This window comes from Alosa sapidissima, chromosome 22 (assembly GCF_018492685.1).
Source record: "Alosa sapidissima isolate fAloSap1 chromosome 22, fAloSap1.pri, whole genome shotgun sequence".
NCBI lineage: Eukaryota > Metazoa > Chordata > Actinopteri > Clupeiformes > Clupeidae > Alosa > Alosa sapidissima.
Window position 1 is genome coordinate 27,122,567 of NC_055978.1, and position 15,099 is coordinate 27,137,665.

At 41.6% G+C, this 15,099-nt stretch overlaps 2 protein-coding genes across 6 annotated transcripts in view; both read left to right on the forward strand.

The window, feature by feature from the left end:
* foxn2b (forkhead box N2b) overlaps window positions 1-1,398 on the forward strand; it is a 13,233-nt gene extending 11,835 nt beyond the window's left edge. For all 5 annotated transcript variants that reach the window (XM_042078182.1, XM_042078181.1, XM_042078183.1 and 2 more), the window contains one exon: window positions 1-1,398. This exon is cut by the window's left edge and continues 1,465 nt beyond it. The gene's annotated coding sequence lies outside the window, so the exon portion shown is untranslated.
* Window positions 1,399-2,095: 697 nt separating this feature from the next.
* Window positions 2,096-6,178, forward strand: tmbim4 (transmembrane BAX inhibitor motif containing 4). Its single transcript, XM_042079118.1, has 7 exons — window positions 2,096-2,261; window positions 2,919-3,027; window positions 4,129-4,234; window positions 4,511-4,544; window positions 4,664-4,781; window positions 4,989-5,034; window positions 5,241-6,178. The coding sequence occupies exons 1-7, from the start codon at window positions 2,171-2,173 to the stop codon at window positions 5,445-5,447; spliced, it is 711 nt and encodes a 236-aa protein (XP_041935052.1). The 5' UTR covers window positions 2,096-2,170; the 3' UTR covers window positions 5,448-6,178.
* The last annotated feature ends 8,921 nt before the right edge of the window (window positions 6,179-15,099 follow it).

The window sequence follows — 15,099 nt, forward strand, 5'->3', positions numbered from 1 at the left end:
GCCTGATCACCGGTTTGTGTGCGTGAAATGACACTCTGCTGGATCCAGCAGAAGCAGGACACTTTGTTCTGATGTATGGGAGGAATCTAGAAACAATGTGAAACAGAAAGTGTGGCATCAACCAACCAACCAACAAAGGACCTGTGCTTTCTGTAACCCCCCTCCCCCTCGAGATAGCTGTTTTGGTTAAGAAAAAGCTTGTGGTATAGCCATGAAGTGTAGATGCTGTCAGACGTGCCAGATTCTGCTTCGAGCCTCCTGGATCAGTGGCTGGTGAAAGCCTCTGGGTTCTCTGTTGGTCCAGGGAGCAGGCAACCCCTCCTGGATTACACAGGAAAGCCAATGCCAGTCCTTGAAGTAGAGCGCAGCAGCCCCCTCAGAATGCTGCCCCCCCCCCCATATACTGCCAGGTATGACTTTTTGCTGTGAGTAGTGATGAAGCCCTGTGGAGCATGTGTCCAGAGCTGCTATTGGGAGAGACTGATAATGAGGGCGGGTCAGCATCGGGCTCTGTGTCGTGCGAGGAACGTGGAATGTGCCGGGCGAGGAACAAGGGAGGTGCCATAATGGAACTGTGAATGGAACGGTCTCGATCTTCTGGTAGCAGCTTCTGGACTGTGGGCCTCGCGGCCGTGCCGAGTCCTCCCACCCCCCCAACCCCCGAACCCCGTCATGTGTGTGTGCTGAGCTCCAGACCAGCCGGATGGGTTTTAAGCAATATAGAGCCAGCTCTGTCTGCCCGGCACACCGGTCCTCCACCCAGCCTGCGTCGACGCGGAGCAGCGTTCACCACCCCCCTCACTCAGTCACACAGGAAAATAGTGATAAGTTATTGAATTTGCCTGAAATCCTTTGAGGAAGGCTATATTAAAAACTGCATACGCCTGTGATCACAATGGTGTAGTGGCAGCTGACACAGAAAGACCAGTCTGACCAGACTGAGACCAGTCCGAGAAGTGGTTGGCAGACATGATGATGAAAGATTATTACTAAGTTCTCTTGCACGTCTGCTTCTGTCTCTTGCACGTCTGCTTATGTTGTCACCAGAATGAAGGCAAGTATCACACATCTGTGGGTTATGCAGGTATTGTGCAGTTGTAGCACCTTTGTAGCCTTTCTCAAAGAAGACACGGGTATTTAATCTCATCACAAAAGAAGATCCAAGCATATTGTTATTATTATTTTGTTATTAATTATTATTATGTAATGTTCTACTAACTAAGAGCTGCCAAACCACTATAATTTTGCCTGTCTGCCATGTCTGATTGACCTACCTGACCCTTTGGTTTTTGTATGCTAACCTTTGTTCATAAAATGTTTATAAAGTTTATTTTTGCCAAAGATATGCAATTGCATTATATATGGTATTACAAATAAAAAGTAATTGTTATACTTCAGGCTGTGTTGTGTTTTCACATCTCATGAAAGTGTTGAGTTTATTGTCCATCACACTAGTCTCAGCAGTGACCGTCTCTACTGATTGGTCGGGTGTTTGTTACAGTAGAAGGCCGCCACCTACCGGTTGTTTATTTTGTTTGCAAGGTTGCTCCGACCAGTAATTTGCCATGACAAATGCCGTCTTGTTTTCAAGTAGGCTAATGTATATCCCTTGTCTGTTCTTTTCTTTTTACAGAAAATTCTGCAACCATAATTCTGTTATGCTGTGCATACGTTATATTTTTCTGTAAAACAAAAAAACTAAAAATATTACAACCTCAGGACACATACACATCATAGTCATGTGTTAGTCATGTGCCAAATGTATACGCCTACGTGTGCAAATGGCTCGCCTTTTATGGCCCAAATTTGCATTTGCTATCTAGATCACACTTAATCCAGCTCTATGTGATCTCAACCTTCTTAGCCCCCTCCAATTTAAAGAGAGAAAATAACGTATTGACAGCTGTTGTGGATCATACAGGTGTTCTTGATGCAGTGAAATGTCCAAATTAAAACGCATGGGTGCATAGGGAAATTGCTTAAGCCATTATCATGTTTCGAGGAAAAAACATAGCCTAGAAATCTAGACGCACCCTAGCGGCAGCAAATGTAAAAACACGCACTGACCGTTTACAGTACGTGTATTTATCACGTGGTAAGAGTAAAGCGGAAGTAGAGGAAGATAGCCAGCTCAAAGATCAACGGCGCAGGGAATCTATCAATTTCCAAAATGAGTACAGAGAAATATCCTAGGTCCTCAATCGAGGATGATTTCAATTATGGGACCAATGTTGCCACGGCAAGCGTCCAAATCCGAATGGGTGAGTATGAGTCAAGGTTATTGGAAATGTGAGATCGTGTTAGATATAGCCAGACGTGGTGTAAAGTTAGCCTAATGACAAGGCCAGAAGACGACGTCAAAACAACGCACATAAGGGGTTTTCGCGATGTTTAGCCCATCCTACAGCTCAAGTTTCATAATGATACGGATTAAAAGAATGATACAAATGTGGTAAATTGAAATGTTCATGACTAATAACAACAACGTCACAGGTGCAATGTAGCCAAGCCTGTTTTTCCTGACCAAAAAATGTAAAGGCCCAGACTAAAAACAAAACTGAGAGCATGATTAAAAAGAAAAAAAGAATCTCCTTTCAGCATTGTGTACATCTATATCAAGCCTATGATACCTTTAGTTTGAATTGTGTTGCTCTGTCAAATGGACACGCACATAAACACAAATAACAAATTATTAGTAGCCTATCGAAGATCCTTGAACTACTAACAAGATAGAGCATATCTATATTGTAGAAATAGGCTAGAAATTTAACCTAATCATATCTTGTTGTGGAATTATGTTTAGTTGTCTAAAAAGATACTTGTTCAAAGTTCAGTTGAAAATACATTGTATTGGTCAGAAATCTTTTTATGTCAAAGTTGTATTTGACCATGAAACTTGTTTTTTATTTTACTTTCAGACTTTCTGCGGAAGGTGTATACCATTTTATCACTGCAGATCATCCTCACCACAGCAATGTCCGCTCTCTTCATGTTCTGTGAACCCATCAAAATATTTCTTCATGCAAGGTATCCTTCTATGATTTTAAAACCTCACTGTGTCATTGACACTGTTTGAGTCTTTGGTTACCTAAGGAAATGTTGTGTTGTGTTTTCGTATCAATGTCTGTATTGAAGTTAGCCTGGGTGAACTAAACAAGAAGGTGTAGGGCAATTCCACGCAAAACTGTCACATCCATAACGCCAACTAAATACTATGGCATTGTGTTGGTGTTATGGATGTGACAGTTTTGCGTGGAATTGCCCTGTAAAGCTGCCATATAGCAGAGGTCCTCAATTGTAGCCTACAAAACCAGGCACGACCATAAATCTGATGTAGCAAGGCCAGTCCTGTACATCTGTTATGACTGCAGACCATGTGCCTGTGACACTCTGACCTGTTAACTAGTAAATCTGTATCTAGCTGTCAATTTGGGCCCTTGTGTAGCACACCAAGAGGAATGCCCCATAACTGCATATGTGTCCTCAATAAATCTATTGATAAAACAGTGAATAACAAAACACAGGCTTGAACAGGAAAACTGCACAGAGCCTAACAGTCTGATTGTTATTTAGCTGAGTGTTCTGACAGAAGATGCTCCTTGAGTCGCTTCCTCGATCCGTCTCGAAGTCAAAATCCTGGGACAAAGCCTTTTATACTAAAACCATAAAAACGCAAATCTGACAACGTGGCAGGTACCAACCATTGCACAAAACCAGGCGTGACCATAAATGAAAACACTGTGACCCTGGCCCAAAAACAAGGCGATATCTCACTCGGCTCATGTTCTGGCTGAGCCCTCGGAGATGTCTCCAGCCAGCATGGCATTATGACCCTTGATGGTAAATCCTAGTTGTTTGTGACACAGGCCTAGGCCTCCCTGAACAGGGATCCACATAGGGTTAAGCTCTTGGTCAAAACCAGGTTGTGTACAATGGAGCGCACCTCTGCCCATTACATATTTTACACACAAGAGTAAATAGGAACACATCAGAATACAGTCCGGATACCTCAGAATTCTACAACATCAGGACATAACACACGAAGAAAACAGTGTGCAGAAACGCACCAGAATACTGTAAAATAAAAACGGGCTAATCTTTTCTCTGATTTCTGCTTCTGCCCCGTAGCCCAGCTGTTGTCTTGGTGTCCTCGCTGGCCTCTCTGGTTCTCATCTTTGCCTTGTTCATTTACCGACACCAGCATCCTGTCAATCTCTACTTACTTGCTGGTTTTGTAAGTGATGTTTACCACTGTAAATAAGGATTCATATGGAGGTGATTTAAAAATAATAACTCTGTACACATATATATATATATATATATATATATATATATGTGTACAGAGTTATTATTAGCCTACTAGCACTAGGGAGCTTTAGTTATATCTTTGGTTGATATCTTTAAACAGCAATCAGCTTTGATCACTATAGCATACCTTCAATTCCATACATCAATAGTTCAGTTGTTTCCAATTATGTGTATTTGTGATATTTATTTGAAATGATTACAGACTTTGTTGGAGGCTGTCTCTGTTGCAACTGCTGGTAAGAAATCTGATTTATCGTGATCAGTTATTAGTGTTTGTGCTACTTGTCAGTTTGAAATAATAGTATACAAAAGTGCAGTATATTTTTAAAAGTCATACTCTTGTGTCCACTTCTAGTAACCTTCTATGAGTACTCCACCGTCCTGCAAGCATTTATCCTCACCTCGGCTGTGTTCATCGGGCTAACTGCCTACACTTACCAGTCTAAGAGGGACTTCAGCAAAATGGGAGCAGGGTATGGTAGCATTGTTCTAGTTTGAATTCTCATGTCTTATCTCTTTGTAGATTCAATACATTTAAATGGGAATTCAATTTACATTCTGAATATGGTTACTCTTATAAGTCATTTGACAGACTCTGACCTAAACTTCCTGATGACTAGGTGACACTGGCATTAATCTTGAAAAGTTTAACATGAAATGTATTTTTTTTTCCCCCCCAGATTGTTTGCCTGTCTGTGGATACTGATCATTGCTGGTTTCATGAAGGTGAGTTTTGTTGTTGAGTGTGAAATCATTGTTCTTTTCCCAGAGTAATTCCTCTGTGCTTCGTCAGAGCCTCAATTTGCCACCCTGTGCGCACAGAACATTATGAAACCTGTGTGAACCTAGAATGTGACGCTGGATGCCTTTCTCTTTCTCTGCGTTTATGGTCCATGTAATTGATCTACCTCCATCCCCAAACTCCACTGCAGCTCTTCTTCAACAATGACACCGTGGAGCTGGTTTATGCAGGGGCTGGCGCTCTCCTCTTCTGCGCCTTCATCATCTACGACACCCACCTCCTGATGCACCAGCTTTCCCCCGAGGAGCACGTGCTGGCCTCCATTAATCTCTACCTGGACATCATCAACCTCTTTCTGCATATCCTCCGCATCCTGGACTCCATGAAGAAGCACTGAGCCCCGATGAGTCAGTGTTAATGTTGAGTGTGAGGCATTCCATTTTTATCACAGTAATATATATTTTTTTGTTTTAACGTTGGGAATCATAGGTGTGTGTCTTGGAGATGGGAACCCTGCCTGGTTTTGTTTCTCTGGCTTGCTCTTTGTGACCTACAAGTAACTGCTCCTAACTTCTCTCCTAGGTCTACTAACCCTTATCAAACTCCCCATGAGTGATTTGTGCAGTCACAAATTCTCAATCCAGTAGTGAGAGTTGATCTTATCCAGAGGTTCCTAGGAGACCTAAAATAGTTAGTGCTGTGGGTCGCAGGAACACCAGACAGTTGTCAGAGTGTTTGATATGAAGGGTGTGTAAACTTTTTTTTGTGCCAGCGTGTTGTAATTTAAATAAGCTTGTACACTTGTTAATGTACACTCCCATCAAAAGTTTTTGCTTGCATCTAAAGAACCATTTGAGCCCTCTGTCCTCTTTTGAGTCCTCTTGGACTCGTAATGAGATTCACCAACTATGCTTGGAATGAAAGTCTGCTGATCCGTGATGGTTACTGTATGTTGGCTGACTTGTCACAATTGATTGCCCAGTTGACTCACATGACTTATCATCAGTATATTTTTTGGATACATTACAAGACAAACAGTTAGGACAGAACATGTTTTAAGCACATAGACTTTTGATGGAAAGTGTATGTTCATGGTCATGTAAATAAATTTGGTGTCAATAGATCTTATCCATGTTTTTAATGGTTTATTATTTGGAATGGTTTAATACAATGCCTTATTTTGCTTTCAACACACAATCTGAAAATCTGATATTACTGTAATAAAGAGGTGGCCGTCCCAGCTTCAGAAAGGTACAGTCCTGCCATGTATTCTTTCTACTTTTGCACTTTACACGACAGACGTCACTAATTAGCTGATGTACCTGGGTTAAGAGTTTAGGGAATGGTTTGAACAAATATGAGGTAAGACCTAAACTTTCTGAAGCTGTGATGTCTACTTCTGCTTTAATTCTAGTTCTACATTTGCACAGAAAACAAGTTAGTAATATTGATGTTACGCTTTTGACTTGGCAAAATGGCCATTCCTGTTCTTCATCTGAACAAGAGATGGTTATTTAAAGAATATGTAGCTTTTTTGGGTTATAAAAAGTCACTTTGCACTTTGCAGTCGATCATATGTTTACAAAAATCATGACTTAATTACAACTTTAATAAATTTGGATGTATGGCTATATTTGTAGGCTACAATAATTTCACTCCTGACATACAGTACAAAAGCATAGTATACATAGGCTACAATATAATACAACATAATATAATCTACTGTATACAATAGAATACATGGTCATGAATTGCACACATAAAAAGTGCACAAAAACATTACATGAACAGTTTTGAAAAGAATTAATGTAGCCTTCACATTGTCAGACAGAAAAGGTGCACAGGAGCAGAACATTCAGCCCTCAGATTGTTTGTGCAAAGACAATTCCAGGATTAAATGTGAAATTTCCCACTCGAGATCACACATTTTTCCATATTCCTTTGATACGGGACTCATGAGGTCATGTTTCAGCACCTCAGGAAAGTCCACTTTCTTGATCATCTCGTCTTTTCACTAAACTCCTGATCACCATCAAACAGCATTCGAGTATGAAATATACCAACATTCTTAGGTCTACATCACAAGGACATGAACGCAGATATCAGCTCTGGAAACAGACATAGGCGTTTTGCAGTTTATTTTCCAGAAACTCAACTGGTGTTGTAATATTCACCGTGATCAAATCCGTATTTTCTAACAGAGTTGGATAATAAACTTCTTCCTGATTGGCGAGTAGTTTGGCTCCGTTCTCCGTCACCCTAAAAATCCATGGATGCGCTGAAAGTGGAAGATGCTTTCATGAGAGATAGACTAATGCATGATGCTACTGCGTCCAGCCAAATTCAACTTACCGGTACTCAGATAAGTTTTCACTTTAAAGCTGCAGTTGGCAAGTCTATCAGATTGAGGGTACTTAGCCAAAATGTTGCATGTTTACAACTCTCATGCCCCTCCCCCACTACCACCGAGCACCCTCTCATCGAGTTTGTACTCGTCAGTGCACACCAGACTGCACCAGACTGTGATTGACAGTCAGATCTCACACAGCCCTGCTCTGATTGGACCAGAAGAACTGGGAGCTGTGGATTTTTGCAAAACAAATAACAGGCTCTAGGTGGAGGTAGAAATGCTTTTTTTTTTTTTTTAAAACAGGCTGATTTATGTTGTTCTGTCGGAGCATAGTGTCGGTTTCAGTGAGTATGATCAAAAAAATCTTGCCAACTGCGGCTTTAAGTGTTCCATTCGGTGCTATGTCGCAATAAGAGATTGGTTTCCCTGAAAAATCAAACCACCATGGCCGTGCACGACTGCTAGTCTTGTTAACAAAGACAACACATGTTACAGTGTCAGAATTAATTGATTTTAGTGCCGTTTGTGTCTCCATTTCTGTGAAATCACCACCAAAGAGGAAAACAGGAGGCAGTACTGGGTTATAACAAAGTCCCTCCACTCGGCAGCCATATAGCAACGCTTTTTGGGCACTCATCGGGCATCCTATTCAGCCAATCTTGCTCCAGTGGCGAGTTCACAACACATGATTGGGAAGATGTCTTCACAACACAACATATGATTGGCTCAATGTATTCACATCACACCACACGATTGGCTCAATGTATTCACATGTCGATGTTTTGCCGAGGAAGGGGTGGGATATGTGTAGACAACGGCCATATTGGCGTTACAAACTAGCCCCATGCATTTCTATGGAGGATTTTTTGAGTGCTGTGTCTCATTAGAAAGTCTCTGCTTATAATGCAGGCTGTAGCCTATAATAACATCTCAGTGTATAACCCTTGTCCAACACAAGATGGCAGAATTTGTCTATGTGCATAGGGCTACTATGGGGGTAGCAAAGGCTGCCGTGGTGATAGTGCACATCATTTGGAAATACACCATAGACTCAGGCCTACCACATCTTGCTGATATAGTGAAAACAGAGATAGTCCTGTATAAGTAAGCCTAAATCTACATGATGTATATTTCTTAACAGTTCCATTGGAAGATTTTGCCAGTACAATTTGCAATGTAGACAGTCCTACAGCTGGCTTAGCAAACACCAATAGGCCTACAGCTCTTCTCCAACAAAGACACAGTGGAGCTGGTTTATGCAGGGGCTCTCTCCTCTTCTTCGCCTTCATCATCTACGACACTCCTAGGAGACCTAGTTAGCGCTGTGGGTCGCAGGAACAGCATACCGTTATCAGAGTGATATGTGTTTAAACTTTAATGTGCATTTTTTTTTGCATTTTACACACTAAACTCACACTCACTAATTAGCTGATGTACCTGGGTTAAGAGTTCAGACAATGGTTAAAACAAATATGAGGTAAGACCTTAACTTTCTGAAGCTGTGATTCTGCTGCTTTAATTCTCGGTCTTATCGCCAATGACACTGTATGTTGAATCATAAATTCAATGGTAAATTTGAACCAAAACACTTAAAAAGGCATTAATGCTTAAAAAAAGCATAAAGGTATTACCAATACCTGTAATGTGATAAAGGTATCTAAAGGCACTTTCAAGTTAAGCTGTCACAAAACTGTGCCTCACAACTGGAAAGGTATGAGTAGACTAAAAGTCTCAAAAATTCCATTTAGAATTGTAGAATTCCGAGGTATTCTAATGTGTGATACGTGCAGATGTTTCCTCCCTTGTACTTAAGCTTGGTTAGCCTGACGAGCCAGACCCACATTAAAATGTAGGGTCTGGACACTCACCGTTCGCAGTGCTCAGTCCGAGGGGCGGGATAATCAGTTGTCTTTCAAATTCCTTCTGCACGCAATAGGACAGCGGCAGCGCTATGAGTCCCATGCGTTTCCCACCAGCGGAGCTAGTTGGCTAGTTCAAACGTTTGCCTACTTAATAAAAGCTTAACTCGTGTCACACTGTTTGCCAGCAGCAACATCCATCTTATTTGTTTTCAAGTAGCAGGGAATTCAAGCCAAACCGTTGCAACTCTGCCATCAATCATTATGTTAAGCCCACCTAACGACTCTATACACGATTTCATTGGCCTGATTAAGTTTCGATTTCTGGAGCTCACAAGCCAACGGAGAGTTGCTAGACTAGCCCTGGCAGCAAATGTAATTTGCGGCCGCTAGGGGCGCGTCTAGATTTCTAGGCTAAAGCTTGGTGTGACCATGCCTGACATCATTTGGAACACACGTAAGGCCAGATGTAGTAAGTGAGGCTCTTTCAGTGAAGCCCAAGTCAACAACTCACAGATTTACAAGCCTATGGGTCAGGGTGCCCTAGGCTGCGCGGGGACCTTAGGTCAGCCACAACATGTGTGGAGGCCAACCTTGCAGATACCAATATAGGCACGATGTTCTTAGGCCAAGGTCATAGCATTCTCATTTATGGTCATGTCCGGTTTTAGTGAAATTGTGGACACCTGCCACATTGACGGATTTACAATTCTGGTTTTAATATAATAGCTTTGTCTCAGGAGCTTCAAGACAGATCGAGGAAACGACTCGGGGAGCATCACTGTCGGATGCTCAGCAGCCTGCCTCTACTAACAACAAGGTTTATCTGTTCATTGTTTTATCATCTACAATAAAATCATCTAATCACCTATCTTGATGCTCAATGATCTTGATCTTCAATACAGACATTAGTACCAAAACACAATGCAACATTCTCCCGGGGAAACCAGAAAATCCAACAGAATCTTTATGATGTGTATTCTAAACTAGATGTGCACAGAAAACAAGATGCAAACATGTTCACACTCACCATATTTTTAAAATAATTTCATTGCTGATATAGAAAAGCATAATATACAGTACAATACAATATTATACATTCTATAGAATACATTATGTATTGCACATACAAAGTGCACAAAAAGATTACACAAATTTGTCAGTTTTGAAAAGAATTAATGTAGCCTAACCTTCACATGTCAGACAAGGTGCAGTAGCAGGACATGTAGGCCTATGTTCAGCCCTCAGATTGCTTGTAGGCAATTCCAGAGTTAAATGCATGGCACCAAATGGCAAAAGCAGTAGGCCTAGGGCCTAGACTACAATGCACCCATCGTGCAAAATTGTAAAACGCATCCTAAAAATGTAGTGATCGTAGGTTAAGAATTCATTATTTCAAGCTCCTTCGATAAATCAGGTACTGTCACGAGGTCATGCTTCAGCATCTCAGGAATTTCCAGTCTGTTGAGATCTCGTCTTTTCACTAATCTCCTGATCACCATCAAACAGCATTCACGTAAAGAGTATACTGCAAAAGATAACAACATTCTTAAGTCTACATCACAAGGACATGAAAGCAGATAACTCTAGAAACAGACAGACCTATATTCTTTCACACAAACTCGCGTCACAGACGTAGGTCACCGCCCATTTGGAGGTGCATTTTTGGTGATTTGATTTAACCATCAGTTAACTTCAAAACAGGCATTTTACTTTGGATGGATAATAGCAATACATCAGTGATTAGGCCTAACGTCAAAAAATCTAGACTGGAGTAACTCAACATTTGACACCTCGGATGTGTTTAGTGTAAAGACGTCAAATAGCACATTATCATTACCAAATTGATAGCCAAGGAGCCAGAAGTGATATGTAGCCTATGGCTATAAAAACTGTGACTTCATTTTACAACTAAACACGAGAAAATACTTTTATAACCCAATTGAGCCAGATGTTATCTCAATGGCAATGCAGCGTTTGTTTGCATCATCAAACGCCCTTCAACGCCCACAAATACCCACATGTTTGTGTAAAAGAATTGCAGCTTATTATTTTCGACAACCTGAAGATGACAGTCAACTGAAGAAACTGACCTGGTGTTGTAATATTCACCGTGATAAAATCCTTATTTTCTGACAGCGTTGGATAATAAACTTCTTGCTGATTGGCTAAGAGTTTGGCTCCGTTCTCCGTCACCCTAAAAACCCATGGATGCGCTAAAAGTGAGAGAAGCCTTCGTGAGAGATAGTCGGCGACATGAGAGATAGACGTGATTGACTTCTGGCACTTGCTACATTTTAACTTACTCAGGAAAGTGTTCATTCGAAGTGTTCCATTCGGTGATATGTCGCCATAAGAGACTGGCTTCCCTTTGAAATCAAGCCACCATGCCCTTGCACGTCTGCTAGACTTGTTAATAAAGATAACATACGTTCTGGTGTCAGAATTAAGTGATTTTAGTGGCGTTCTTGTCTCCATTTCTGTGAAATTGCAACCAGAGGGAACCAGGAAGTACAGTGTAGGTTAGTGTAAAACCCTTATCCAACACAAGATGGCAGAATTTGTCAATGTGTATGTGGGGGAAGCAAAGGTCGCCTTGGTGATAGTGCACATGATGGGGTTACACATAGACCCAGGCCTACCTACCACATCTTTGCTGATAGTGAAAACAGTGATAGTCCCGTAAGTAAGCCTAAATCTACATGATGTATATTTCTTACCCACAGTTCCATTGGAAGAGTTTGCCAGTACAATTTGCAATGTAGACACTTCTACAGCTGGCTCAGATAGATAGATAGATAGATATTTTAGTGAGAAGAGATCTCCCTTAAAGTGCTTTCCTTTCTTAGGTTTAAACTCTGGCCACACTCTAAATTGACTGCAGTGAATTAATCAACTTCAGCCCACGAGAAAACCCACTCAGAAACACAAGATGATGGAGAAATCCACTTAGGATTCCTGGGTGGTCTGTATTCTTCTGGGAGACAAGGAGAAATTCTTGGGTGGTGACAGCAAAGCTTTGAAGTCAGAGGTTTTTGTCTTCTTTGAGAAGAAGCAACATTAGCAGTGGAACACTAAGAAAATATGCTTTGTGTGTTTGAGGAAATAGGCCTACTGTTGCCATGTTGTGAAAGAATGGATTTATATGAAATAAAGACCTCATTTTATAATTTAAAGATGTAATAGATATGAATTTGTGACATAGTTAAAAGGGTTTAGGTATTTTCGTGAATTTATTAAACAACAGAAAGATACATTCTTAAGTGCTATATCTGATTGGTATGACGATAATGACTTCAGTGAAGAATGTTATTGCTTCCTGCCTATTTGCAAATTTCAGACTATCCTGAACAGCTCTTGTCTGTCTGCAGGATAGAGTGTAATCATGCACTTTCTCTCAAACCTATGATGGGGTTAGATGCATTAATGCTTGCTTAAACTTTTTCAGGCCATAATTACTTCCAAGTTATCTTATGACCCGCATTAGTTGTTTATGACATATAGGTCCGTCACTATGGACTTCAATGACTTTTAAAGCTAGGGAATGCACCTAATGAGTTTCATATGTGTCATAAGTTTATGATCTGGAGAGACATTGTATTTAACAAGCCCAAACTGGTAAAAACACAATGAACACATTTTCAGCATTTCCATTAAGCAAATAAGTGTCTATAGCACATTTTATTGTTTTACTGGGAATGGAAATACTGTTAAAATGTATAAAATCAAGACAGAGTAATGCAGTAAATATAAATGGCTTCCTCTTATTTTAGACCAGAGGGCAATATATTGCACAGTGGCACTCCTGCACTAGTTGGGACTGAGTTCAACTCCCTGTAGCGTAGTGTCTCTCTGAGACGGCGGAAATTGCACACCTGTCTCTCTGCTTGTACCAGTTAAAGGGCAAGGATTTGTTTCAAGGCATGACAGAAGCTGAGAGGGGGTGTAGATATTGTTCCCTTTGGTACTTAAAAACCTTTAAACCTTTTAACAGATCTCAGGGTTGCAGAAGAATCCCTCTAATCTAAAGTCTTCCATATGCGACAAAATTATTGGCTTCCCTGGAGGTTTAAGCATGTACCACACATCCACTGTCATGAATTGTGCTGTGAATGTAAATGCTATTAAACATGTGTGAAAATTTTGCATTTTAATGAAACACAGTAATATTCTTTGGTGAAAGATGAATATCAGGTCATGCAGACTGTTGTCTAAATTAACAGTCCCAATCTCATTGTGATGAAGATTTTTTGTATCTTCTCTGCCCCATGGAAACCTGGACCACTTTCAAGTCTCCTTTTCAGTCTCCTTTTCAACCCTGCCCGCGTTTACTTTCTATTTCCTTTTTAATTTGCCATGTTGTGTGTGTGCTCTCTGATGTGAGTTGAAAGATTTCAGTGGATATTGTGGGAGCTTTGAGCCCCTTTAGCCAACTTGGCATCTTAGGACTTTCAGCTCTAAGGGGTGTGAAGAGCTGTATATATTATTTTCACCTCCTCCTTTGTCTGAATGCTTTTGTGTGTATCTGAGTACTTGCTGTTGTTTTAGAGATGCAAGGTTTAATCATAGTCTATTCATTAGAAATGTCTGCTTTCAGCTTTTCAGTGTGTTTTCAGAGATGTATGGCCAAATCCATGCTATCAGGCTGGGGCTGACACACTGGCACTGTTAAGACCATTAGCAGTGATAAAAGCCTCCCCACACATCATTCCTGTGCTCACACCCCATTGGGTGCTGTTGGGGTTATAATTTTGCTCCCTATAGTCAGAAACAGACGGTCAGCAAGCAGCCAATGCTGACTTCCCTGGTTTTAGTTTAACATCTCCACACGAGTGCATTTACTTACTACCTGCTACCTTAAATCTGGCTGATTTTCCAGTGGGTGATTGTGTATAGGAGTGGAGCTGAGGGCGCTCCCAGATAAGACTGCCCATTCTGCGGCCTGGCCTTTGATGTCTTGGTCTCTGCTGCCCTGGCTCTGCATCCTGCCCTGTTCCTTCACTGGGCCAAGAGTGGTATGCTCAGTAAGGCGTGCTCAGCCCAGGGCCTTTGTTGGTATAGCCATTCTCCACACATGAAGGGGGTTTAATTGGTTGTTCTAGTGCTGGCCCTTCTCCCCCCATCACCCCCCCCCACCCCCCACCCCCCACCCTAAGAGGCTGAAAGTGGCCCACTGCAAAAGAGCCGAGCCTCTTGCACCACCTCCCTGCTTTTGATTAGGAGGGCAGAAAATGAGTTGTTTCAATAGTGGATCCCCTGCCTCCACCCTTTGGCAGGGCAGAATAACAAAATGGCAGCTTGGACAATGCTATTTAGAGAGCAACACTGAGGAAAAGAATGAGAGGGGAGATGGAGAGGGGTGCTGTGGAGACACATCATCCGCATGCATTTGATTTTCAGAGCTGCCGAAGAACCGCTGTCCTTCTTGAAACGCACCTCCACATCACAAGAGGTGAGATATTCAGAGGTATAGGCATGATGCTACTTTGCTGTTACGTCTCAAGCAGTAGTCTATAGCTGGGTGTCCTGCTTGTGCGAACGAGAAAAAGTCTAGAGAGAGATGAAACAGAAACGCACACATTCACAGCATTTCTTCTGTTACCACTAGTCCATTTGTCAGTGCATATTTCAAATTCCTGCATGTGTTTTTGTTATTGTTTGATTTCCCCCGTGAAGAGTGACCCAATGGGGCAGGGTGACCCCCCCCCCCCCCCCCCCCACCTCTCCACCCCACAAAGCAGGACAGCCAGGCAGGCTGCTGCTTTACGTGCTGCTGAGCAGTACAAATAATCGGCTGGGTGTCTGTTTATTTGCGCCTGTCGTCTCTGCGCAATGTGTGT

Excerpts from the sequence above, each read along its gene's own strand:
- tmbim4 (XM_042079118.1), top strand. The coding sequence starts at position 2,171 with ATGAGTACAGAGAAATATCCTAGGTCCTCAATCGAGGATGATTTCAAT. Across the intron at positions 4,235-4,510 it reads TCTACTTACTTGCTGGTTTT|ACTTTGTTGGAGGCTGTCTC; the intron begins GTAAGTGATGTT and ends AAATGATTACAG. Across the intron at positions 4,782-4,988 it reads TTCAGCAAAATGGGAGCAGG|ATTGTTTGCCTGTCTGTGGA; the intron begins GTATGGTAGCAT and ends TTTCCCCCCCAG.